The sequence below is a fragment of the Melanotaenia boesemani genome, chromosome 8 (assembly GCF_017639745.1).
Source record: "Melanotaenia boesemani isolate fMelBoe1 chromosome 8, fMelBoe1.pri, whole genome shotgun sequence".
Lineage (NCBI taxonomy): Eukaryota > Metazoa > Chordata > Actinopteri > Atheriniformes > Melanotaeniidae > Melanotaenia > Melanotaenia boesemani.
Window position 1 is genome coordinate 4,441,967 of NC_055689.1, and position 25,358 is coordinate 4,467,324.

At 41.4% G+C, this 25,358-nt stretch overlaps 2 protein-coding genes and 1 pseudogene across 4 annotated transcripts in view; all 3 read left to right on the top strand.

The window, feature by feature from the left end:
- The window catches only part of LOC121644428 (epidermal retinol dehydrogenase 2-like), a 44,552-nt gene extending 42,792 nt beyond the window's left edge, over positions 1-1,760 (top strand). Inside the window, exon 7 of the mRNA XM_041992322.1 lies at positions 1,111-1,760. Coding sequence (XP_041848256.1) covers positions 1,111-1,207 — 97 coding nt within the window. The 3' untranslated portion in view covers positions 1,208-1,760. The remainder of the gene's footprint in view (positions 1-1,110) is intronic.
- Positions 1,761-4,940: 3,180 nt separating this feature from the next.
- LOC121644319 lies at positions 4,941-7,633 on the top strand (annotated as a pseudogene).
- A 3,106-nt stretch (positions 7,634-10,739) lies between these two features.
- The window catches only part of agla (amylo-alpha-1, 6-glucosidase, 4-alpha-glucanotransferase a), a 55,552-nt gene continuing 40,933 nt past the window's right edge, over positions 10,740-25,358 (top strand). For 2 of the 3 annotated variants that reach the window (XM_041993713.1, XM_041993712.1), the window contains exons 1-5: positions 10,740-10,838; positions 14,821-14,948; positions 16,353-16,563; positions 17,984-18,153; positions 20,603-20,806. In XM_041993713.1, the coding sequence (XP_041849647.1) occupies positions 14,858-14,948; positions 16,353-16,563; positions 17,984-18,153; positions 20,603-20,806 (676 nt within the window). In that variant the 5' untranslated portion in view covers positions 10,740-10,838; positions 14,821-14,857. Of the gene's footprint in view, positions 10,839-13,087; positions 13,106-14,820; positions 14,949-16,352; positions 16,564-17,983; positions 18,154-20,602; positions 20,807-25,358 lie in introns of those variants that run through there. The other variant, XM_041993714.1, reaches the window with a different exon arrangement.

The following is a 25,358-nucleotide window of genomic DNA, read 5'->3' on the forward strand; positions in this document are numbered from 1 at the left end:
CATTTAGATTTAGATTTAACATTTAACATTTAGATATAAGATTTAACATTTAGATATAACATATAACATTTAGATTTAGATTTAAACATTTAGATTTAACATATAACATTTAGATTTAGATTTAAACATTTAGATTTAGATTTAACATTTAGATATAACATATAACATTTAGATTTAGATTTAAACATTTAGATTTAACATATAACATTTAGATTTAGATTTAAACATTTAGATTTAGATTTAACATTTAGATATAACATATAACATTTAGATTTAGATTTAAACATTTAGATTTAGATTTAACATTTAGATATAACATATAACATTTAGATTTAGATTTAAACATTTAGATTTAACATATAACATTTAGATTTAGATTTAAACATTTAGATTTAGATTTAACATTTAGATATAACATATAACATTTAGATTTAACATATAGCATTTAGATTTAGATTTAAAATTTAGATTTAGATGTTCTATTTGACCATTATACATGTGGTTAAAAGTTATGTTAAATGTAGGAAAATGTAGGAAAAATGTGCTAAATGTGAGAAAAGTGAGATAAATAATGAAAATGTGTCAGCTACAACTTTTATACTGAATTTTTACACTTGGCGCCCCATATTTTGGTTCCTCATCATGTTTCTGAAGAACGTCGAGATCAGAGCTGTTCAACTCGGCCCTATGAGGGCTGCAGTCCTGCAGGCTTTTGTGTGTTGGAGCAGGGAGACGTGGAAAACCTGCAGAACCACGGCCCTGGTAAGACCAAGTTGAATAGTCAAGATCCAGGTTCTCAGGACCCACTGCCTGCATGTCTTAGATGTCATCCTACTCCAACACACTGGTGACAGATTATTCCACTTCCTCATTAAGTTCTTTGGAAGCTGTTAACAAGCCATTCGTTTAATTCAGGTGTGTTAATGTAAGGTTACCTCTAAACATGCAGGGCAGGGGGTCCTGAGGGCCAGGATTGAGAAACACTGGTCTAGACGATTACTGGAGCCATGATTGATTGAGATTATCAGTTTGGGTCATTAGAAATTCACACGAGGAGACGTCGCTAGCATGAGTTCTACCTAATGGATGAATGTCATTTCTCTCCTGTAGAATCCTGCCCGTGAAGCAGGGTGTCCTGCTGGGACACTACATGGGAGCCTTCAACCTCATGGACACATTCAGGGGACGAACCAAAAAACAAGAGTGAGGTGATGAAGAGGAGGGAGAGATGAAGGAGCTCCAGCCATCCACATCGCACTGAGTCCTGTTTCATTTCAACTAATGAGTTTGGGACGTTCCTGATAGATTTCCTCTTAAATTCTGTAGCAGACGTTTGTAATCGCTGATAATGAAGTAATGTGAGGATGATGAGTAGAACGTAACTCGGGATTGTTTCAATGTTTAATGTTAATGTTAAAAGTGTTTTAGTGCCTAAATCCAGCCATGAAATCTTTATTTTACTTGAAATTACCTCGTTAAAAAAGTGCCAGTGCTGTCTACACACAAAACATGGAGGCTGCGTTCTGACGGTCCACGCCTTCAAGAGACGGCTACACCAACGAGACCTTTATTCCACCTCTGTGTCTGGTTTCAGTCTAACGGGACTGTGCTGATGTTGTGAAGAAGTTCTGGTTCTGGTTTCAGGTGAAGGAGTTCACATGTCAAACTCAGCCCGACCTGACAGGGATTTTACCATGATTTAACTTTAACAGCTTATTATGTTCCTAACTGTGGTAACAATAAAACCAACAGTGAACAGAGTTCAGTGTCTTTTTTTAACTCATGGAAACGCCGTCATCAGAACCGCAGGGTTGGATCGCGTATCTGCAGCTCGGACCAGCAGAGGGAGGCGAGTTTCTACGTCACCTTTCATGTACAATCACCAGCACCAAGAGCGTCACATTAAATCAGTGCTGGAGGAAGTCATCAGACTTAAAGGTCCCATATTATGCAAAATTCACTTTTTAATGGTTTTGGAACAGTCATACTGGTCCCCCCGCATGTGTAGGAGACCCGTAAGTGTGAAACTCTTTCAGGCGCTCTCTCTCCCCCCTGCTCCACCTCTAGGGAAGTAAGCGCTGAATTGAGCGAGTTTGAAAGCCTGTACGTTAAGACGTCATAAGGGACAATAACCACTCCCCACAGAGCGATGGACCCGCCTACCGGCTCTCAAAGCCCGCCCTCTAAAAATCACCTAGCGCCCAGTGTTTTTCCCTCTTCGGCAACCCTCGTTAGCGGACATGGCTAAGCGACAGAAGCACTGTTCTGTTTGTGGCTGCATAAATGAACACGAAAACGTTTTTTTACTTCCATCCACTGAACCCACGAGGACTGAGTGGATTAATTTTATTTTTGGAGGAAATGTACCCGGAAAACTTCCAAAGGTTTTGCATGTCTGTGGCCAGCATTTCAAAGAGGACTGTTTCCACAACATGGGGGCATGGAAAGCAGGCTTCGCCAACCGTTTGAAGCTGAAGCCAGGTTCAATACCAACTGTCCGTGACACAGCTGGAGAGGTAAGAGCTGGCAGTTATTTTATCGTTTCGGCCTTATTAGTCTGATAGCTTGAAAATATATTAGCACTGTTGTAAATGTAGCCAAGTCACTGTTTCTACTGTTTGTATCCGGTGCCATTGTGCATCAGATTGATGAGCGTAGCTAGCTGTGTTCTCCGTGCGTCGCGGTTTGGGTCGGTAATGGGGGCTTCAGGAATGGGTTCCGGTGTTCCGGCGTTTGTTTATCCTTCACTACGCTGTAATCAGCGTCTAGTTACCGCTAAGGCCTAACCTGTCAATCACCTCATGACGGGCGATGCGATGGGCGGAGCCAACAGCTGAGCTGCTCCACCAGGGTTCCGCCCACCATAAACGGCACATTTCTGAAGCTGCTAAAAAGAGGGAGGTGAAGAGAAGCCGCTGCACTCAAACTGAGGGTCGATTTGTCCATACCATGGCGGAAATATTTCATTTAGATATTAATGAATGGTCTCAGATTGGGAATAAAGTGTATAATATGGGACCTTTAAAAGTAAACAGAAAAAAATGTACTCTAGTAAAAGTATCAGTTTAATGTTTTACTTAAGTAGAAGTACTTGCTTTTAAATATACTGAAGGTACTTGCTATGCACTCGTCTACAGTATTAAGTGTCTTGAGTGTAAATGTGACAGAAATAGTCTGAGCTGGGACATTTTACAGGTTATGCTACTGGAAACGTCGATGATCTGAGAAGTTGTTCGTACTGTTAACCCTCTGTGACGGTTCACACTTGGACTTATGATTGTGTGAATAAGTATTCAGTTTTTTGAGGTGACCTGCAGAGTTAAAAGTCATTAAAGGAAGAAAGAAGTCCAGAAACCGTTCTGGGTGTTTTACCACCGGTTAGTGCAGCTGCTGCTGATGATGATGCTGCAGGTGAAGGAATATCTAAGGAATATCAGCTTTATACATCTAATTATTCTAACCACATCACTGAACATTTTTAAGCTCAGTTGATGTCAAAACAATATCTCGTACTGACAAAGAAACCTGCGATTCCTCCCTTACAATCAGTAAAATAGTTTGGAACATAAATCATCTCAAAAACAATAAATCTGGCACAGATGGATTATCTGGGGAGTTTTACAAATTATTTCCTGATCAAATTGCTCCTTTTTCACTAAAAGTCTTTGAAGAATCTGTAAAGTCGGGTTCGCTTCCTCCCAGTCTGACTCAAAGAATATTGTCATTGATACCCAAACCTAAAACAGACTTATTAATTATTGAAAACTGGCGTCCCACATGTGTTCTGAACAATGATTACAAAATTTTTGCTTCAGTATTTGCTAAAACACTCAAATCCATTCTAGACCCAATAAATGGAGAAACACAATCTGGTTTCATGCAGAAAAGACACATTTCAAACAACATTCGTCTCATTTTAGATATTTGTTCATGTTAGCGCCATGAAACTGATTTAATAGATAAACCAAAGATGTTGATGGGAAGAAACTTGCACTTGAAATCAAGAATTTCCCAGTGTTGCCAAAAACTGGCATGACGACAAAGGAAATCCTGAGTTACCTGAAGGAGAAGAAACTTGAAGAAATTTTCCCAAATACGTAGGTGGCTTTAAGAATTGCTGTCACACTATCTGTGACAGTAGCTTCCACTGAAAGAAGCTTCTCAAATTTAAAACTACTGAAAACCTACTTAAGGTCAACGATGAGTCAGGAACGCCTCAATGAGCTTGCACTAATGAGCATCAACCAAGATGTCTTGGGTCAAATTTCTTTTCATAATACCATCAATTAATTTGCCATTAGGAAGACCAGATGAGTTCAATTCTAATGCTGCTTCAGTTTTAATGGTGAGACGAAATTCCAGCAACAACTGCTCAACTTTTATTATTTGAGATAGACATAGAACTACCAGAAAATACTTAAATGAACAGTATTAATAATAATTAATAGTATTAATAGCAATTCTCTTTGAAGAAATTGTAAGTAATCCTTTTTTATGGGTCATAAATGTCTTTACACTGGTCTAAAGAACTTTTACACATATTTGTTAAATATCCTTCAACATTCCTTGTAACATTTCTGTATGTGCAATTTATTATAATTGATTCTTAAAGACATAACTTATATGTTTTAGTGTTGAGTGACTTGGAATATTTGAAAGATTCTTAAGCATTCTTCATAGTATTTTGTACACAGTTAATTAGAGGTGGCCTTTTGCCCATTTGATATTGAAAGTGCTTTTAGTTCTGACTGTATCTGTCTATATTTGTTAAATATTCTTAATTTATGGAGGTACATCATAGCTTTGTTATAATTCTTACTATCAGCACCTTTATACTTTGTGAAATTTACTTTATCTTAGTATTTAGGTTTTATTTATAGTTATTTAAAATAATTAAACAAAGGGTTCTTTTGAAATATTTTAAAAGAAACACAACCAAAATGTTGCCTAGGGCAGCCAAAGAGCTAGAGCCGGCCCTGTGCACGCCCATATCAACTTTTGGCAACCGTGATGTAGACCTGTGTTTTGATGGACAACAATTCCACTGGGACTTCATTACTGCCAAGGTGGCGGTTCCCATTTTGGGCGCCGATTTTTTGTGTGCTTATGGTCTGTTGGTAGATGTCAAGAACCGCCGCATAGTTGATGCCACCACTTTTTCTTCATTTGACTGCTCCCTGAGCGGTGTGGGCTCTTTCAGACTGTCGACAGTGCTCCCTCAATCGGACGTGTTTCATTGCCTGTTAGCCGGATTTCCGGCACTCTCACAGCCCACTTTCTCATCCACCGCCACCAAACACAGAGTGGAGCATTACATTGCCACCACCAGCCCGTCAATCCATGCCTTTGCGAGGCGCCTGGATCTGGCTAAACTAGCCATTGCCACAACTGAATTTAGCAACATGGAATGCCTGGGCATTATCCGCCGCTCTAACAGCTCTTGGTCCTCGCCTCTCCACATGGTTCCTAAGCCCAACGGCAGGTGGCGCCCATGCAGTGATTATCACCGGCTTAACGATGCTACAACCCCAGACCGCTACCCAGAGCCCCACATCCAAGACTTTTTGTCACATTTGGCCAGTAAGATCATTTTTTCCAAGGTAGACCTCGTCCGTGATTATCACCAGGTACCTGTACACCCATTAGACATCCCCAAAACAGCAGTGATCACACCTTTGGGGCTGAATTCGTAAGGGTGCCATTTGGCCTTAAGAATGCTACCCAGTCGTTCCAACGTCCTATGGACTCATTTCTACATGACCTGCCCTTCCTCTTTGTGTACCTGGACGACATCTTAGTGGCAAGTACATCCACCGCCGAACACCTGTCCCACCTGCAATCCCTCTTTGACCGTGTCAGCCAGCATGACCTAATCGTGAAGCCTGCCAAATGTCAGTTTGAGTTGATCACCATCTACTTCCTGGTACATCGGATTACCAAGGACTGGGGTGTTTTCTCCCATCTAAGGTGCAGTGGTTCTGGATTTCCCACACCCAGCTACTGTGCGGTCCCTGCAGGAGTATCTGGGAATGATGAACTTTTATCACCGTTTCATTTCCAAAGCTGCTGCTCTCATGCGACCACTATATGAGGCTTTGAAGGGCAGGTCCCCTAAGCATGCAGTGGACTGAACCACTGATAGACTGAATACCTTCAATGATGCCAAAACCGCTTTGGCCCATGCTACGATGCTTGCTCACCCATAGCCCGGGGCCCCCATCGCACTCAGACTACACGGTGGGTGCTGTGCATGAGCAGTGGGTGGGTGGCACCTGATAACCCCTCGCTTTCTTTAGCCGGCAGCTCTGCCCCAACGAACGCAAATACAGCACGTTCGACTGGGAGCTGCTAGCCCTGCACATCGCTGTTCGACACTTACATTCGTTTCTGGAGGGCCGGCAGTTTACGGCCTTCGTCGACCACAAACCCCTCACTTTCGCAAGGTGTCTGAACCTTCGTCTGCCCGACAACAGTGGCAACTTTCCTACATCTCAGAGTTTACCACAGACATACCACATGTTGCGGGCAAGGCCAACTTCGTTGCACACTGCCTCTCCCATGCTTTGGCAGGAGCCATCCACCTGGGGCTCAATTATGATCACATGGCAACCGATCAAACCTCCGACCCCGAGGTCCAGTCACTCAGGACCACGGCCACTAACCTGCAGCTGAAAGACATACCCTTTTGTGAGGGTAGCTTTATGCGTTTGTGTGATGTTTCCACTGGTTGTCCAAAACCCAATGTACCGACCACGTGGAGACGGCATATGTTCGACGTAGTACACAGTCTTTCTCACCCAGGTAGAAAACCATTCCAACGTTTAGTGGCGTCCAAGTTCGTCTGGTGTGGGCTAAAGAAGGAGGAAGAGGACTGGGCGGACACCTGCGCTGTTTGTCAGCGTTCCAAGGTTCACCGCCAGACGAAGGCTCCCCTGGCGCGTTTCCCCGTGCCAGAAAGAAGGTTCCAAGATGTGAATGTAGACTTGGTCGGCTCCCTTCCCCCTCTCAGGGTTTCACTTAACTCCTTACCATGGTGGATAGGATCACTCGGTGGCCAGAGGTTGCTTCGGTGATGGCAACTGAGATGGTGCGGGCATTCATAGGGGTTTTGGTGGCCCAGTTTGGCACCCCATCTGACCTCTCCTCGGACCAAGGCTCACAGTTCACCACAGAGCTCTGGACCACACTTACGAACAGCCTGGGGGTGAAGCATCACCGTACCACATCCTATCACCCTCAAGCTAATGGCTTGTGTGAGTGTTTCCATCACTCCATGAAGGCCTCTCTCCGGGCCAGCCTCAGGAACGGCAACTGGGTTGACAAGTTCCTGTGGGTCATGCTGGGCCTCGGGACTGCTCCCAAAGAGGACATGATGCTCATCGGGGGCTGCTGCAACATCCTTATGATGGGCCTTTCCATGTTTTGGCAGTGGGGGGATAAACACTTTGTGGTTGACATGGGGGGTAAGGCTGAGCGCATTTCTGTGGACCGCCTCAAGCCGGCCCACCTGTCTTTGGACAGACCTGTCAGGATTGCCCAGCCTACCTACCCCTTCTGGTGTAGTCTGCCACTCCTGCTTGGTCATGTCATGGGCATCAAAAGCGGGCATGCTAGTGAAGGATATATGTGCTGAAGCAGCCCCTTGCACTGTTTCTAGGTTTTACTACCTTTAAGAGAATGAAACAGAATGGACGTTATGTGGTAACTATGGTTCTGTAAATTCCTGGATGACTAACAGTCATGCAGGTCACATGGAATTTCCTTCCCATCTGCTGCTGAGAAGATCACAGAGACCAGATGTAGGCTTCCCCACCCTATTAAAAGACTGGACACTTGTGTGGCCTACACGTGACGGGAGTGACTTTCTTGTCATAAGATCTTGACCTGCACAGAGAGCGAAGAGACATATCCAGGATTTCACAGAACCGTAGTTACCTTCGTAACTTCTGGTAAACAGGAAGTTAAACAGGAAGTCTGGACTCTGTTCCAGAATCACAGAAGCTATTATCTCCAGAATGATTATGTAGTAAAATTTTTAACATAATAAATAAAACTACAAAAATACTTGTAGCAGTTATTTATATGGATTAGAACAAATGAACATAAAACTGTATTTATTCTTAGTTTTCTGTCATTCTTATTATTCTCTGCTATATAAATATAAACAATATTTTAATATAATAATATAACTGTGCAGACAGGACACACTGAGGATCACATTCCAGGGTTTGGATTCATCAGGGTTTAATTTTCTGTAGAGGAAACGGGTTTTTAGCACCAGTCACTCCGCTGAGATCATTTTCCCTGATCAGATGAAATCTGAAACATCCTTCACATTTAAGTGACTGTAGTTTTACTCTGGTGAGAAGCAGGAAAAAATCTGATATCAGGATCTTCTGTGGACTAATAAAGATTATTAGACAAGGAGGTATTTACTACATCTGATTAAAAGGAGTGAAAATCACCTTGTGCTTATTTCTAGCTGAACTCTCAGGTCTGTGCGGACAGTGTTATACTGCCCCCTGCCTGCTGTACTACGTCACTGCAGCTCAGGTTAAACAGCTGGTTTTGTTAAGACATCTGACATACCACATCATAACCCAAACTACATCAGTGTAGATCTGAAGAAAAGCTGATCTTCAAAAACAAACCACAAAAGCTTCTTATAGTTATAGCAAAAATGTGTCTCAAGCCCTGAACTGACTTGTAGAAATTAAATTTAAAATTATCCTTGATTTCAACATGTTGAGAACTCATGCACTCGTGCACCTGCTCATATATATCACCATTTTAGCTTCTCCAAAGAGGACATTCAAAAGCTTGGATTAGAGTTTCTCTCACTGAGCATATCTAAAACCACCAAAGAAAACCACATTTGAAAAGGATTCCCCAAACATGAGGTAAGACGAGGCATGTTTATTTGATCAGAGGAGAATCTCTGCTGTCCAGACTGTCAGGACCTTTTCATAGATCCTGTTTTTCAGTCCTGCAGCCACAGTTTCTGTAGAGACTTTCTGAAGAGCTGGTGGACACAGAAACCAGGACACAAGTGTCACAATGGTAAGATGAGATCTTCAAGAAAGGAACCACCTTTAAGTCTGGTGTTAAAGAATGTGTGTAAGTCCTTCTTACAGGAGGGAGCTCAGAAAGCTTCAGAAGGTCTCTGCCATCTGCACTCTGAAAAACCCAAACTCTTCTGTCTGGACCATTACCCGTCAGCCATCTGCAGAGATTCAGAAAAACACACCAATCATAGATGAAGCTGCACCACAGCACAGGATGGAAATTGAGGAAACACTGGAACCATTAAAGAAGAGACTGTAGCTCCAGAAGGAAGTTCAAAAGAAGTTTGGTCAAACAACAGAACACATTAAGGTCCAGGCACAAGAGACAGAGAGGCAGATTAGAAGCAGTTTAAGGAGCTTCATCAGTTTCTAGTGGAGGTAAATGAAGCCAGAATGGCTGCATGGAGGGAGGAAGAGGAGCAGAAGAGTGGGATGATGAAGGAGAAGATGGAGGCTCTGAGCAGAGCGATAGCAGCTCTTTCAGACAGTCAGAACCACAGAAGAGCTCAGCAGACGTCACATTCCTGAGCAACTGCAAGGCTGCAGTGGAGAGTCCAACGCTGCCCCCTGCTGGATGATCCACAGCTGCACTCAGGAGCTCTGATAGAACAGACCAAACACCTGGCCAACCTGGCCTTCAGCATCTGGAACCACATAGAGGACCTGGTCTGCTACACTGCACTGATTCTGGACCAAAACACTGCTGGTCCACATATGATCTAGTCTGAAGATCTGACCAGTGAAAGACGAGGAGGGAACCAGAACCTTCCTGATAATCCAGAGACGAGTCATTACCCCTGTTCTGTCCTGAGTTCTGAGGGTTTTCAGTCAGGAGCTCACAGCTGGGATGTGGAGGTTGGAGACAGCAGGTGGTGGAATCTGGGTCTGTCGATGGGAAGGGAGACATACGGTCTGGATTATAGAGAACATGGTTCTATAGAGGTGACTACTCAGCACTGGTTCTTCAACTAATCTCAGACTTTAGAAGCATCTGCAGCGGATCAGAGTGAATCTGGAACAGAAGAAATCTGTAATTCTCTGATCCTGATCCATTAAAATGAATTAAATAAATTAATCTGTTATCGCTACATAAGAATTTACTTATCCTGTAAACTGAGATAATCAGGTGATATAGCAGTCAGTAGAAAAGCACAGTAAAAGTAGAAGTAGGAAAAAGAAAATTACAATAAAAATTCACATTAAAAATATAGAAAAATAGAGTAGAAACGTAATAAAAGACATCCCAGGTAGCAGGAATCAGTAATACAATACTGATAAAGGTGAAAAAGATGTGAATAAGTTGGAAATATAAAAAGATAAAAGATGATAATGAAATCAGTTTAGTATGAAATTATTTAAACATGAACTCTTTAAGTTTCCGTATTTCATACCCAAACTGGTTCCACAGAGAGCTGAAGGGTCGCCTCCCGTATTAGACCTACTAGGAACCAGTAAACCTGCAGTCTGAGCGTGAAGCGCTCAGATGGGGAAACTGGGAAGACCTGAAAGATCCAGTGACATCTGGGTGGATGAAGAGACTAAAGTTTAATGTGTGCGGAACAAATGACAATAAAGAGTTTTAGCCACGACCATTAAAAATCAGCCAGTAAAGCTTCAGATAAAATGCGTTCCCCTCTCTGAGGTGTATTACGGTATCAGACCCCATGTTGGCTCCTCCTCTTCGGCTCTGCAGTTGTTCCTCCCTCCAGACAGAAGAACCACTCCACGGACTGATCTCCTGTAGCTGTGACGGGTCGGACACACACCTGACAGGTAAATAACACCAACAGTTACCGTTTGGGTGTGTTCGGGCGGTGTGTCGCTGTCTGCTGTCTGCTGCCGAGCTAACAGCTAACCGACTGGTTAGAGTCGGTTAACTAGCAGCTGTTAGCTAGCAGGCAGAAGTTAGGCGAACTGAGGAGGTAACGTGAGAGTTTTTATGTTCCTGCTGTTATTTAGGCCGAAGTCCAAACATGGAAAACGTGTCTGGATATAACCTGAAGATAATCCGGGTAAAACTCCACCCGGGTCAGACCGATTCTAATGGTTTATTGATTTATCGGAGAAAAGTGTGTTAATGTAGGAAGAACTGATCAGCCAATAAAAGTAGGCTGAGTGTGTGCTGACTGCAGGGATGAAGGTGAATGGTGCAGATTTGTGTGATGAAGATGAGTGGTGCAGATGAGGATGTCTGCAGATTTCTGGGTATTTTCATGCTAGCTCGGCTGAGGCTGCAGGACGTGAACAGTGATGGAGAATTTATAAATAGATTATGCAACATCAACCTCAGAATTCATGACCTTCTCCTGAACGCACCACCGCAGTGCGCAGACTCTGTGTGTGTTTGTGTGTGTGTGTGTGTGTGTCTGCTCTGATTTCTGCAGACCTGGACATAGACCTCTGACCTATGTTCCTGTCCCAGTGACTGGGTCAGGAACAGGAGATTAGGCCATCAGGGAGTCCTGGCGGGTCAGAGACTTTCAGTGTTAAACACATTACAAACATCCATATAAATGTTTAAAACCTCATCCAGGAACCTGTGGAATAAACTTTAGAGTCATGTCTGGAGTAAATCATAAATAAACTCAGGTAGTACCTGGTGTGTACCCATCTCCCTGCTGGAAACAGCCATCAGAAGATGCTCCACTGTGGTCATAAAGGGATGGACATGGTCAGCATTATTCTCAGCTATGCTGTGCTGGTTGAACCATGTGGGTCGCTTCCGATTTACTACCCACACAGGTCATTACAGGACAAAAAGTCTCCTATATGCTGTTTAAAAACATTTATTTTTTTCCACTTTTTTCTACAGTTCTTTTAATGCACTCAAATCTCAGAACAGTAATTATTCAAATGAGTAAAACCATTAATTTTGATCTTTAAATAAATCCCCACCCCCTAACATGTATAATATTAAAATAACTTGTGTATTATTTTTTTTTCTTCATAAAATCATCACTTCCTGTGTGACTCAGCAATAAGAACAAAGCAGGAAGATCTTAATTTTTAATATACTCTGGCTCTTTTGTTGTATAAAGCCACACAAACTTCTGCATGTCCACCATTCTCCTCTTTTGTTTCTGGGTCGCATTCTTTATAATTCAGGGCAGACATCGCATCGCTATGACGTCACGTTGTTACAGTCGCTGTCTGGATTATATCCCGCCTACCAGGTAAAGGTACGGCTGCTAACAGACAGAAATGATCAGGATTTACTAAACCATCCTGACTAGAGCTGGACCTGTTGTTAAGATAAACTCAGTTGAGGCCAGAAAGTCACCCATCTGCTTCAAGGTTGGATGTGTTGTGTGTTCAGAGATGCTGTTCTGCAGACCTTGGTTGGATCCAGTGCTGATTGGACTTCCTGTTCCTTTCTATTATCTCCAACCAGTCTGCCCATTCTCCTCTGACATCAACCAGACATTCTGGTCCAGACAACTGCTGCTCACTGGATATTTTCTCTTCTTCAGACCATTCTCTGTAAACCCTAGAGATGGTTGTGTGTGAAAATCCCAGTAAATCAGAAGTTTCTGAAATACTCGGACCAACACCCGTGCCTTGTTCTTCCTCGTTCTGATGCTCAGTTTGAACTTCAGCAAGTCTCCTGGGCCACAGCTACACGACCAAATGCTTGGAGTTGCTGGCATTTGATTGGCTGATTAGATATTTAATAGCTAAAGGGGACGGTTGGTGTCAGTTTTTACTTCAGACTTGTTTCTAGTGAGGAAAGTTTGTGTCAAAGATCAGTTTCTAGTTGGACCTTTGGTCTGTTTCAACAGACTTTGCTGCTTTATAAAATGTTCAGAAGAACTTCCTCATGTGGTTGTAGAGGATGTCTCAATCAGTTCCTTACCTACAACCTCTTCTCTAAAACTTATCTTCATGTCAGTCAGCAAACAGCTTCTGTTTGCTGTTTCCATGTCCAGACAGATAAATTCAGCCAAAACTCTGAACTTTGGCTCCTGTACGAAGGCTGATGTGGGTCACAGCTCATCAGAGGAAACCGGGGCCTGAAGTAAACATCCAGCTGCATCTCAAAGGTAAACATGGAGAGCAGAGTTCTGGTCGAGCGAGGCCTGTCTGAGCTGATGTTATCTGTTTTAAAAGACATCTGTCAGACTTCAGAGTTTAAACATGAGAAGCTGCCAGCAGACAGAAGACGCTTCTAGAGTTTGAGCCAGAAACCAGTGAAACATGCAGAATTTACTGTTGCAGAAGATTTATATCTAGTTTTCCTTCTAACCCTTAAACTCTGAGCACCATCAGTGATCGCATCATGAGTGTTTCAGGAGTGGTAGCGTGTAGCTCTGTGGGGTAAATCCTGATGGACCCTTTAGGTGATCAATGGATGTTTTCCAGGCATTTATATCCCGTCCAGGCAGGTTTCTAATCCAGCGATAACGCGTAGTGTTTATTCAGAGACTCTATCTGGTAAATCCACAGTGAGTAACCTTAATTTATTTCAAATCAATTGACTCAATTTAGAATCTGTTCTCATTTAGGATGACGAAGAGGCAGCAGAAAGAGGCGACAGAGGCTGGGGCATAACGCTCAATTCAGATTTTTTTGTGATATCAGATTTTTTTTGTTGTTTTTGTTTTTTTTGAGAGTTCGTTCTCATTTCCAATTAAATGTGACTTTGTGGATCAGTGGCTTCAATGTCTGTACAGAGAAACGTGGTACGGAGTCGCAGCCAGGAGTGGTGGAGAGTGGTGTGAGGCCTTTACAGATAATGTCGTGTATGACGTGTAGGTCGGATTAATGCGACATGGCCGTTCAGACTGAAGTCGCACGGCTAAAGATCAGATACGTATCGGATGTAGGACCACATATCCAACTGGCCTGGGTCGCATTTGAAAAAAATCTGATCTGAGTCATTCAGACTGTTATGAAAAGATCAGATTCAGGTCGCATAGGAGTAAAAAAAAATCAGCTTTGGGTCACTTCGGCTTGCAGTGTGAACCTATCCAGAAACCATGAAGACAGGAAAACGCAAGCAAAACAAAATGACATCACAAACAATTACTGAAAAATATATCAAGTGTAAAAAACACAGTAAAAAATAAATTAGCAAGTCAAACAAGTGCAGTAAATACAATAATTAGCAATAATAAGTTAGTGGCTAAAAAAAGTGCAGTGGGTTTGTATCAATGATTAAAAGGAATCTTTAAAGGAAAAGAGAGGAATGAATTAACTCAATTTCAGGATGTGCTGGAGATCACCTGCAGCAGAAAACTGAAAAACGGTCCAAGGAGGTGCGAAGGTTGGGTATAAAGAGATAAATAAAACTAGCAGAATGTATTTATTATTTACTATTACTTTCTTATATTATTATTATTACTATTATTTATTTACTATTCACAGAGTGGATACTCAAAAGTGACTGAAGGTATGATGAAGATTTCCCAGTTAAAGTTTTGTAGATGAACAGTAACCAGTGAGTTTGTCAGTTCAACAGAGCGTATAGGTGGCAGTGGTGGGTATGAAGGAAGCGGGTAGCAGGGTGGTAAATGGTGTCTAGTTTGTGAAGAAGACTGGTTGAGGCACACCCATAGAGAACATCACCATAGTCCAGAATACGGAGCGGTGTCATTTTGCAGAATGTGTAAAAGAGGATTTGTTATGGAAGAGAAAACTGTTCAATACATTGACGTGAGTTCTGAACTGTTGGATCTGTACATGAAGTCTGTGTTGAAGAGGTTAATGGATCAGTCTGTTTCTGTACAATAAATCTTTCTTTTTCTTGTCCCGACAGGAGACCAGGGATCACTTCGCTTTGAGGAGATCTTCTCATGATGTTACCTCAGCACCTGAAGCAGATTCGAGTCCTAATGCTGAATGACAAAGAGAACTTAGAGCGAACCTTGTTCAGGCTTGAACAAGGTGAGTCTGTCTGCCGTTCAGCTGAACTCACCCGTTTGCCTGCTGAAGCTCAGAGTCGGGCTGTGTTGTACAAAGCCGCTGCTCTCAGCTCTATTCTCTGTTGACATTTAGAGCTTTCTATAAATAATCTGAAGCCGTTGTTGCTTCCAGAAATGTTCCCCCCCTTGGTGGTCCTGCTGTTTTGTTGAAGGACATCCCATAATGTAATTGTTCATGATTTTCTTTAAATACAAACAACAACAATGGTTTGAGTTTGTGAAGTGAGATTATAAACAAATAATAAAATATTCAGGCTTCAGTCTGGTTCTGATACCAGAACATGAAGATGGGAACGATTCGATCCAGCCTCAGTCAGAAATCTGGATTTATTGATCTGCTGCTGTGAAGCTGTTTAAATTCTGCTGACTGCATGTTTGTTTCACAGTTCTGAGGTTTTTCTGGGTTGAAAACGAAGCCGACCTGTACAGAAATTCTTCCAACATTTTCTGATTGTTGAGTTTGATGAAACTTTCTGTGGTGTAGTTTTTCCTTTCTGTCCTGCTCCTCTGGAAACATTGTGAACATCTCTTCAGCTCTCTGACCCGTCTATACCTGTTTGTCTGAACTCTGACTAATCTGGGAGGGAGTTGCTTATTTATTTTGGCTTACTGGGTATCTAACCAGCTAGTTTAATTTTAATTGATGCTAACTAGTGATTTACTAATTCTGCAACTACCTTGGCTCCAATTTAAATCCATTCTAACCATCCTATTTATATCAGCACCAGAATATGGAGTCTGGATCACATGTGGATTGGTGACCCTGATCAGTGACATCAGTCTGATATCTGATCCATACATCATGCCAGCACTGCAAACTAATGCTGATATCAGATCTGACTGCTCCCAACCTTAACAAAGACCCCGAGGCATACTGCAAAATAACACAAATCCCAAAAGTTTGAAAACTTTATGAACTGAAGTGCATCTGTACACACGTAAGGACATGCAGCCATGTGGGAGTAGTCATGGAGTTTGTGTGTTGGCTGAAGCAGCTGAAGAGAAAAGTGTTTCACTTGACATTTACAGCACTCTGAACCTGATAGGTTTTCAGAGTTGCATGTTAAACTGGACTATATATAGGCAATCCATTCATAGTCCTGAAGGGGCTACTGACACCCTGTGTGTACATGTGTGTGTGCATGTATGTGTGTTGAGGTATGTGGGATTGTTCTGCAAACATCAGCAGCGACGCTATGCTGACTTTCTGGTTGGGAGATGAAACAAACAGGTTTACTGCTGTGAGGAGTGAAGGAGAAGCTTTGGTTCAGCAGTGGTTGAACATGATGTGTAGAAAGTAGATTTTAACTCAGAGTTTTCCCAAAACAATGAGGATGCTCCAGGTTAACAATGTGTGTGTCCTCAGGTTTCGAGCTGCAGTTCCGCCTCGGCCCGAGCCTTCAGGGGAGGAGGGTCATTGTGCACACCAACTACCCACTTGAAGGGCAGCAGTTTGATCGAAAGAGCTTTCGTGCTTTGGCGTGGAACTACCCATCAGGACGGGAGGATGACTCTGACAAGTACTGCTCCCTGGAGCTCAAGATAGCAGGATCCTACCAGTACTACTTTGGATATGCGTAAGTCCCGCTTTGACTTTGCTCTCTCACACTTAATAAATTCATCACTATATTGTGTGTGTGTGTGTGTACATTTATTCAAAAACAGATGTTCATTTTTCTTTCCCATAAAATAACATGAAAATGTACTTTCTGAGGTTATCATGTCTATAATGAGTCTACAAAAGTTTATCTACAAACTCGTATCAACAAAACTTTATCTACAAACTTATATGTCTACTAACTTGTCATCTACAAAATATGTCTAGAATATTCAGTCTACAAACTTTTGTTCATCTACCAACTTTAATCCATGTACAATTGTTAATATGTCTACGAAATCTCATCCGTCTGTAGGATTTTATCTGTCGCTTTACAAATTTTTATCCAGCTTCCATGATAAACACGAGCTGGCTTCACCACTAGGGCTGCAACTAATGACTATTCTGATGGTCGATTAGTCACCGACTATTAAAACGACTAGTCGACCAATCGGATTATGTATCATAATTATTATAAATGGATTTTATTTCACTTTCAGCTTTGAAATCTTGCATGAGGTTGTTATGTAAGTCCGACGTTCCTCCTCTTTAAGTGTTCGAGCATTGCAGACGTACTTCCGTGGTACACAAGGTCCTCTTTACAGATCTCACATGTATTTAATTTATTTTGTAAGTTTAACGTGAAGTTATCCCAGACTTTTGACGTCCTCTGCCGCTGTTTTGCTCCCTAGTTCGCCACCATATTTTTCCCCTGGCAAACTTTATTGTGCATGTGCAACTCTCAGCAGAGATAAAGAAAAAGAAGTCGATGTCTCACTACTCTGTTTTTTTTTTTTTTGCCGACAAGTCGACGGCTAAATTCTTTGTCGACTATTTTTATTGTCGGCAACGTCAACTAATCGTTGCAGCCCAATTCAGCACCACAGCTCAATGTTCTTTTAGAAAAGATGCAAACAAACAGTAACGTCTGTTTTGTGGTACAAAGGTAAGTAAACTTTAAATTAGGTGACAGGTACAGCCAGCTGACAAGGCTTTTGTGGAGTGAGCTGATCATAATTTAGCTTCTGCTTCCTGCAGGGCAGCAGGAAAATTTACACCGTTTGTCTGCATCATCAGAGCCTGTCTTTGTTTACACCTGCCAGTAAAGTATGTCATCTTACTGTTTTATTAAGGTCTCAGTATTTAGACAGGCTGAGATGAGCATAAGCTGGCAGGAAGACTAACTGTTCAGTGTAAAGCCACAGATTGATCTGATCACTGCACATTCATGTTAGATGTGAGGATTCTAATTATTTCTTTTTAGTCTTAAGTGAAAATGGTCTCTTGTAGATTAGGCTTCAAAACTAGCAGTTTAAAACAGCTTTTAAGGTTTATTCTCTTAGAAATACTGTTTATTGGTCTGTTGGGTATCGGTGCTAAAATCAGTGTTTTTCCTACAGAGGCATAGAGAGGTTAGGAGGAGGCTACATCGTTGTGGACCCGGTTCTCCGTGTTGGAACAGACAACCATGTCCTCCCATTGGACTGCATCACCATCCAGACCTACCTGTCCAAATGTCTGGGACACCTGGATGACTGGCCGGACAGACTGGGAGTAGCCAAGGAGTCAGGTGGGGGCAGATGGAGTCAGGAGTTTCAGCTTCGATGTTAACCCGTATGAATCCCACTGCTGCGTTATTTTGCTTCATGTCTGTATTTCTGTCCAGCCCCTCTGATGATTCTGTATAAATGCAAGTTGGGTGATAATCCTTTGATATTTTATACAACTTCAACTCTAAAATAGTTGGGACAATGTTTAAAATGTTAATAAAAACCAGAATTCATTGATTTCCAGATCTCACCAAGCCACATTTTATTTGCAGTAGAACATAAACAACGACCTGTATAAGATGATGAAACGGAGACGTTTCACCATGTGATGAAAATATGAGCTGATAGTGAATCTGATGGAAAAAGTTGGAACAGGAGCAACAAAAGGCTGGAAAAGTACCTGGTACAAACCAGAAACACCTGGAGGAGCATCTGACAACTAACCAGGTTACCTGGCAACAGGTCAGTAACATGACTGGGTATAAAAGGAGCATTTCAGAGAGGCAGAGTCTCTCAGAGGGAAAGACAAACTGGATCTAAAACTGGAACAATTTCAGAAAAATGTTCCTCAGACTTTGGCGATCCACCATCTACAATGTAGAAGATCATCAGAAGATTCAGAGAATCAGGAGGAATCTCTGTGTGCATGGGACAAGGCTGGATGCTGGTGATCTGCATTAAAAGCAGACGTCATTCTCTACTGGAAACCACTGCATGGACTCAGGAAGATTTCCAGAAACCGCTGTCTGTGAACACAGTTCACCCTGAAACCCACAAATGCAGGTTAAAGCTCCATCATGCAGAGAAGAAGCCAGATGTGAACAGGATCCAGAACAAGCTTCTTCCATCTTCTCTGGACCAAAACTTATTTAAAATGGTCTGAGGCAAAGTGGAAACCTGGATGAAGATGTGAAGTAGTTTGTGGAAAGCATGGACGGCGTGTCCTGCAGACTAAAGAGGAGAGGGAGCATCCAGCTTGTTATCAGTGGACAGGTGAAAAGCTGCAGGCTGCTGAAGGCTTGGAACGCTGCCTTCAGAGCAGGAGATGAGGAGGGCCAACCTGTCACACAGCTTCAGAGAGGCAAGAAATCAGGACTCCAGGAGGATAGCGCATTTCCTGAATGACAGCTGGATACAGACCATCATGGAGTACAAGCCCCCACTGCAGACCTCTGACAGCTCCACCTCTCTGCTAAACGAGCTACATCACTTCTTCACACCACACCTGGACAGAAGTCTCCACCCCCTGCTGGTGAACTCGTGGAACTCATCTTCTCTTGGAGAAGACGAAGGAAGTTGTTGTGGAAATCAGGAGACCACGCTCCCAGCATGCACCTCTGACCATCAATGGTGCTACGGTGGAGAGAGTGAGCAGCATCAAGTTCCTGGGTCTACACGTCACAGAGGACCTCTCCTGGACCATCAACACCTCATCACTGGCCAAGAAAGCCAGCCAGCACCTCTACTTCCTCTGCAAACTGAGGAAATCTAGAGCTCCGCCCCCATCATGTGCACCTTCTACAGAGGCACCATGGAGAGCGTCTTCACCAGCGGCATCACCGTGTGGTACGGTGCCTGCTCCACGTTCTGCAGGAAGACCCTCCAACGCATCCTGAGAGCAGCTGAGAAGATGGTTGGTGCCTCTCTCCCTGCAAATCCTCTCCACCTCTCGCCTCACCCGTAAAGCCCTCTGCATGGAGAGAGGCCCCGCCCACCCGTTTCACAGCTTCTTTAAACTGCTGCCATCAGGAAGGAGCCTGCAGACCAGGACCAGGACCAGGACCAGGACCAGCAGTCTCAGGGACAGCTTTGTCCACCAGGCTGTCAGGATACTGAATTCTCTGTCTACTCTGCCCCCCTTCCAGCCTGGACTCTGACACCCCCATCAACACTTGGACTTTTTACGCCTTCAGGAGCAAGCACACAGCCACTTTAACCAGTTTAACTAGTTTAACCAGTTTTGCCACTTTAACCACTTTAACCACTTTAACCACTTTAATCAGTTTAACCAGTTTTACCAGTTTAACCACTTTAACCAGTTTAACCAGTTTTACCAGTTTAACCAGACCAGAAGCTAACTTAATGTTATGTTTTGCCCTATAACCATAAACATATATTGCATTGACTGTAATTTGCCTCGTCTCTTTATTTTCCTGTTTGTTTACTTGGTAAGAGGACCTGTTTTGTTGTTTTGTTTATTGGCTTATGTTCTTGTGTTTCTTCACAACAAGGTTTGAGAGAACCGTAATTTCAACTCTCTGTTTGTCCGGTACGTGCTGCAGAATTGAAAATAAAGCTATGACTTTGAACTTCTTGTAAAGAAAAAAAACAAGGTTTCTGGATTCTACAGGTGGTTTATCATTTTAGTTTATGACTTAGAGGAATTTTCATTCTTACTATGTTTGGATGAAATATTCAATAAACGATGTGTCAGATGATTAATAGTGTCCATGTGGGCTTCTCTTTCAGGATACAACATGATCCACTTCACTCCTCTGCAGACTTTAGGAGAGTCCAGGTCCTGTTACTCCTTAGCTGACCAGCTGACCTTCAGCCCAGAGTTCAGTCCTGTGGGTCAGAACTACACCTGGGAAGATGTGGGGGCGCTGGTGGAGGAACTCCGGACAGACTGGAACATGCTGTGTATCACAGATGTGGTGTATAATCACACTGGTGAGTGCAGACAAAATCTTATTATTTATTATTATGTTAGTCTTTATTCTAGTTGCTGAAATGATGGAAAAGTGAAGAACTTACTTTAATTAGTTTACAGAAATGTTGATGTCTTTCATATTAAAAAGCAGAGCTCAAAGTTTTCCGGCGCCGTGCCGGATTTCCGGCATGTGGTTTTTGTGGTGAGTAAAAAAGGAAAACATAAAGAGACCATTTAATAAACTCATGTGGTCTGTCATCACGTTCAGGCTCGCTATAATTTCTTTAACCCCTGAAATGGTCTTTCATACTAGTAAAATAAAAAAACTTGAAAATTGTGAAAATCAAAATTATATATAAACTACATAAAGAAAAAGGACTGCAGATAAATATCATTATACATAAAACAATAAATGGTCTGTATTTATATAGAGCTTTTACCCAGAGCGATTTACATCATACATCACATTCACCCTGTTCTGTGAGCCGGATTGAACCGGCAACCCTTGGGCAGCAGGACGACCGCTCTACCCACTGAGCCACGCTGCCCCCCAGATTAATACATTTTTAAGAATTGATCAAATAATTAACAATGATTAACATTTGTTTGGATTGGTAGAAATCTTTCAAGATATCTAATTTAGCACATGCATAATTCTGTTTATATTTTATTCTGTTTTAACAGTTTGTCAAAGAGCATGTAGAGTAAAAACGTTAAACTCAGACCAGACTGAGATGCTCTGCAGCAGATTGTAGTTTGCAACAGATGCATAAAATACATTACAAATATATTTTTAGCATAAAGCGTCAACAAAGTTCATTCCATACAAAAGGTACAGATTAATAGTAATAAAATTACATAAAAACTCAGACGGTGGTTAAAAACAAGCAAGACTTTAAGGCACATTAAAGAAGTCGATGCTTAACTTCTTTAAAATAATTTATTTCTGTGGAGAAAGCTCTGTAATTTGTGCTAATTATGGAGTCTGAGGGAGTTTCTCTGGGCAGGAAACGAACAACTTCAAATGAGGAAAAGAAAAATTACATTACATAAAACAATTGACAAACAATTTAATTTATTTTAAAAACACAAATACAGATAAAATGCAGCATAATAATTTAGTCTAAATAACAGGAGTAAAATATATAAACTGTACATGGCATAAATAGTGAATAATAATATTAAAAGGCCCTACTTTAGTTATCGCGGCATCTTTAAAAGGATCAAGCCCTGAGTGTGATTTGCTGAGGCATGAAATCATGGTTACAGTCTTGTGTGGATTTTAGCCAAAGTTTAAGTCATTTCTTGAACATGCAGAGCTGCCGGACCCTCTGATATGGGTGGGAATGGAATTCCACTTCCCCACCACTTTTACAGAAAACACTCATTTTCCCAGGATTCTTCTCCATCTCCCCTTGAGGAGGATCCGGTTCAACCACTGTCGGGTGCGTCCAGGCTCGCTCTAAGAGGGGGGGGCAGCCCATGAATATCTCATGTGTTTAAAAACTGCTTCACAAAATAACAAGTTTCAGTTTCAGATATTTACAAAAGCCAAATTGCAGTCAGTGTAAGACGATTGTACCTTTGTCTAGGTGTGAGGAACAGCTGCCATCCAAGAAGAATGAGGAATGGTTGTAAAATGTCCATGTCCATGCGAGTCTTTTTGTTTGTTTTCTTTTGTACTAAGAGGCCTAAAAACTTTTTTTAGACTTTTTTAAACTATTTTTAAATATTTTATGATTTTATGATTTAAACAAAAATGTACCATATTGATTTACATTTTCTCTTTAAGTTGGATTTAGTAGTTTGCTTTATAGAAAACAACCAAAGAGAGGACAAAGTAATTCTAATGCTTAGAGACCAGATGTGGGCTTGTAAATTTTTTGGATTGTGTTGAATCTTTTTGAATCGCATCATGAATTGTATCCAAATCGCTTTGTATAAAGTCAAATCACTGTCAAACCATTAATGAATCACATTGCATCGTGAACGGGGCGAACCGCATCGAACTGTATCAGCAAGGGGCTTCACTAAATCCTTACTGTATCGTATCACTCGCAGCACATCGAGATGGTAGAGGTTCACATCTCCGTATATAACACACCTGACTCAAATTTAAATGGATCCAACAGCCTGTGAAGTTCAGCACAATGACTCATTAATTTGAATCAAGTTCAATTGAGTCATAACAGGGTTGTTTCCTTCATGTAGAGTAAGACATGATTCATTGAGCCATTTGTAAACTTCTTCCATATTGATGATTTGACCGCTACTTGATCACTATCCTTCTGATGTATATAGACAACAGTATTATCTGCATACATCTAGATTTTTGTATCACCTTCACAGACCAAGAGAGACAGACAGACCACGAGAGATCATTTATATTAAAGTAGTGTACCTGGAATAGACTATTGTGGTACTCCGTACCATAAATAATGATATAAATAATGGTCCTGATACCATGTCCGTCCTGACAGTTATCAGTTCATTCACATAAGAGTTATGTTGAAGACGAAGAGAAGTTTTTAGTAAAACATTTAAAATATAGAAATATTTCAGAAACAAACTAGCAGGATGTTTTTTTAATGAGGCGTAGAGTCAGACATTACAGTAACGGGAAGTTTGTTTCATCATTTTTTATGTGCAGGATTCTTTTTGAACCTGGAAATAATTACATCTCTGAGGTTGAAGATAAAAATCTGCATAAAGTATTAATGTTTGTACAGTTTATACTTTACACACATGCAAATTTATTTCATGTTTACAATTGCTAATATTTGTGTGTGTATTGAACACACAACGTTACACACAAAATGGTTTACACGGTTAACAGATCATGTATTACATATGCATGATGATATTGAGTCTGTTTCCATATTAACAGGAGCTCTGCAGCAGCATGAAGTCTGACATTTTATTTCCTCCTTTAATTTCCCTTGAACCACAGATTGTGTTTTCTACTTTGGAAGCTTTGCAGCATAAAATCAAGTTTACATGAGATTTTAATCATGAGAAATATCGTGATTGAACTCATCATGTGAGAATGTATTAAAGATTTGATTTTAAAAACTTGAAGTTGCGCCAGTTTCCAGTTGAATGTCTCAGACGTTAGATGCATGGCGAGGTCAGGGGTAAGCGCTCAGGACTACTGGGAATGCAGTAAGACATGATTTCAGGAACGCTTTCTACTTTCCAGAACCGGTACCACAGATGGAGCAGTAAGAGGAAAAGAGGAGGTATCCCACTACTTTCCAACAGGAAATGGTCCACTCCTAGACATGCTACATGTCTAGGACATGGCATGTTACTGGCATGTTGCTGTCATGTTTAATGTGCTGTCATCCACTCAGATGTTGTCATGTTACCATGCAAAGAATAAATTCAAAGAAAACCCTAAAAGTTTAATCCAGGCCTCTCTGCTACCTTTCCAACAGTTTTAACTGATTTTTATTAAGTTTTTATTTGTTTATTTCCTTTTCCTGCAGAGTTTGGCATTCAGTTGTGGTGTTTAGCTGAGGCTCAGAGTTTATCGGGAGAGGCGGAGGCTCAGGTGGTAGAGCAGGTCGTCGCATGACCGGAAGGTTGGCAGGTTTTTACAGGATCATCCATACAATCAGACTGCTGTTTCCTCACTGTCACACTAATACACATAAATCAAATCAATTTTATTTATATCCTCCTGACTACCAGAAAAAAAAAATAGTTTAATCAATATTTTTTTTAATTTCCCCGACTGTTTGAAGGGTAATGAGAAAACTCTGACAATGAAACTCGTTCTTCTTAACTGAAAAATACAGAACAAAATTCAGGAAAGAGTTACAAATGTTCACTACAGAAGACAATTCTCAAACTCTTAAATGTTGTGGTAAAATGTTGTTATATTCATTTAGAAAATGGTTTAATGTGTTCTCAAGAGATATCATAAAGAAATATTACAATAATACTTCAGAACTACATTTGCACAAAAAGAAGTTATGCACTTACTTTTCCTCTTCTTATGAAATGTGATTGTGGTAATGAATGCAATTTTCTTTGAAGAAAAACAGGATGTTCCCAAAGCCCCACCCCTGTAAATGTGGTACCATTCAAAAGCCCTGGATGTCCTTTTTAGAGAACAAAATGAGTGGGTTTATAGCGTGCAGGGGGATGGAGATATTCAGCTTTACAAATGTCCTCCACAGAGGACAAATTTATACTACTGGTAGTCAGGAGGATATATCACTTTTCATACACAAAGTACCATGAAGTGTACATAATAAAAACAAATCATGCACATTAAAAACAAAATTTAAAAGCCTTCACACATCAAAGAATGAATGAATGAAAGAAAGAATAAGAAGGTACAATCGTACACAAACTTACACTCAAACCATTACATACATAAAAACTGTCATGACAGAGGAATAATTAAATAAATACACCACAAAACGAGCAGATTAATTAAGAACGTGGGCTTTATCAACAGTTGATCCTGCTATAAATGGTCTCCACATGTTTGATGAGGATTTTTCTTTAGACTTCTCATTGTAAATTTCATTGTTAGGATTGTTCAGGACAGTTTCTATGAAC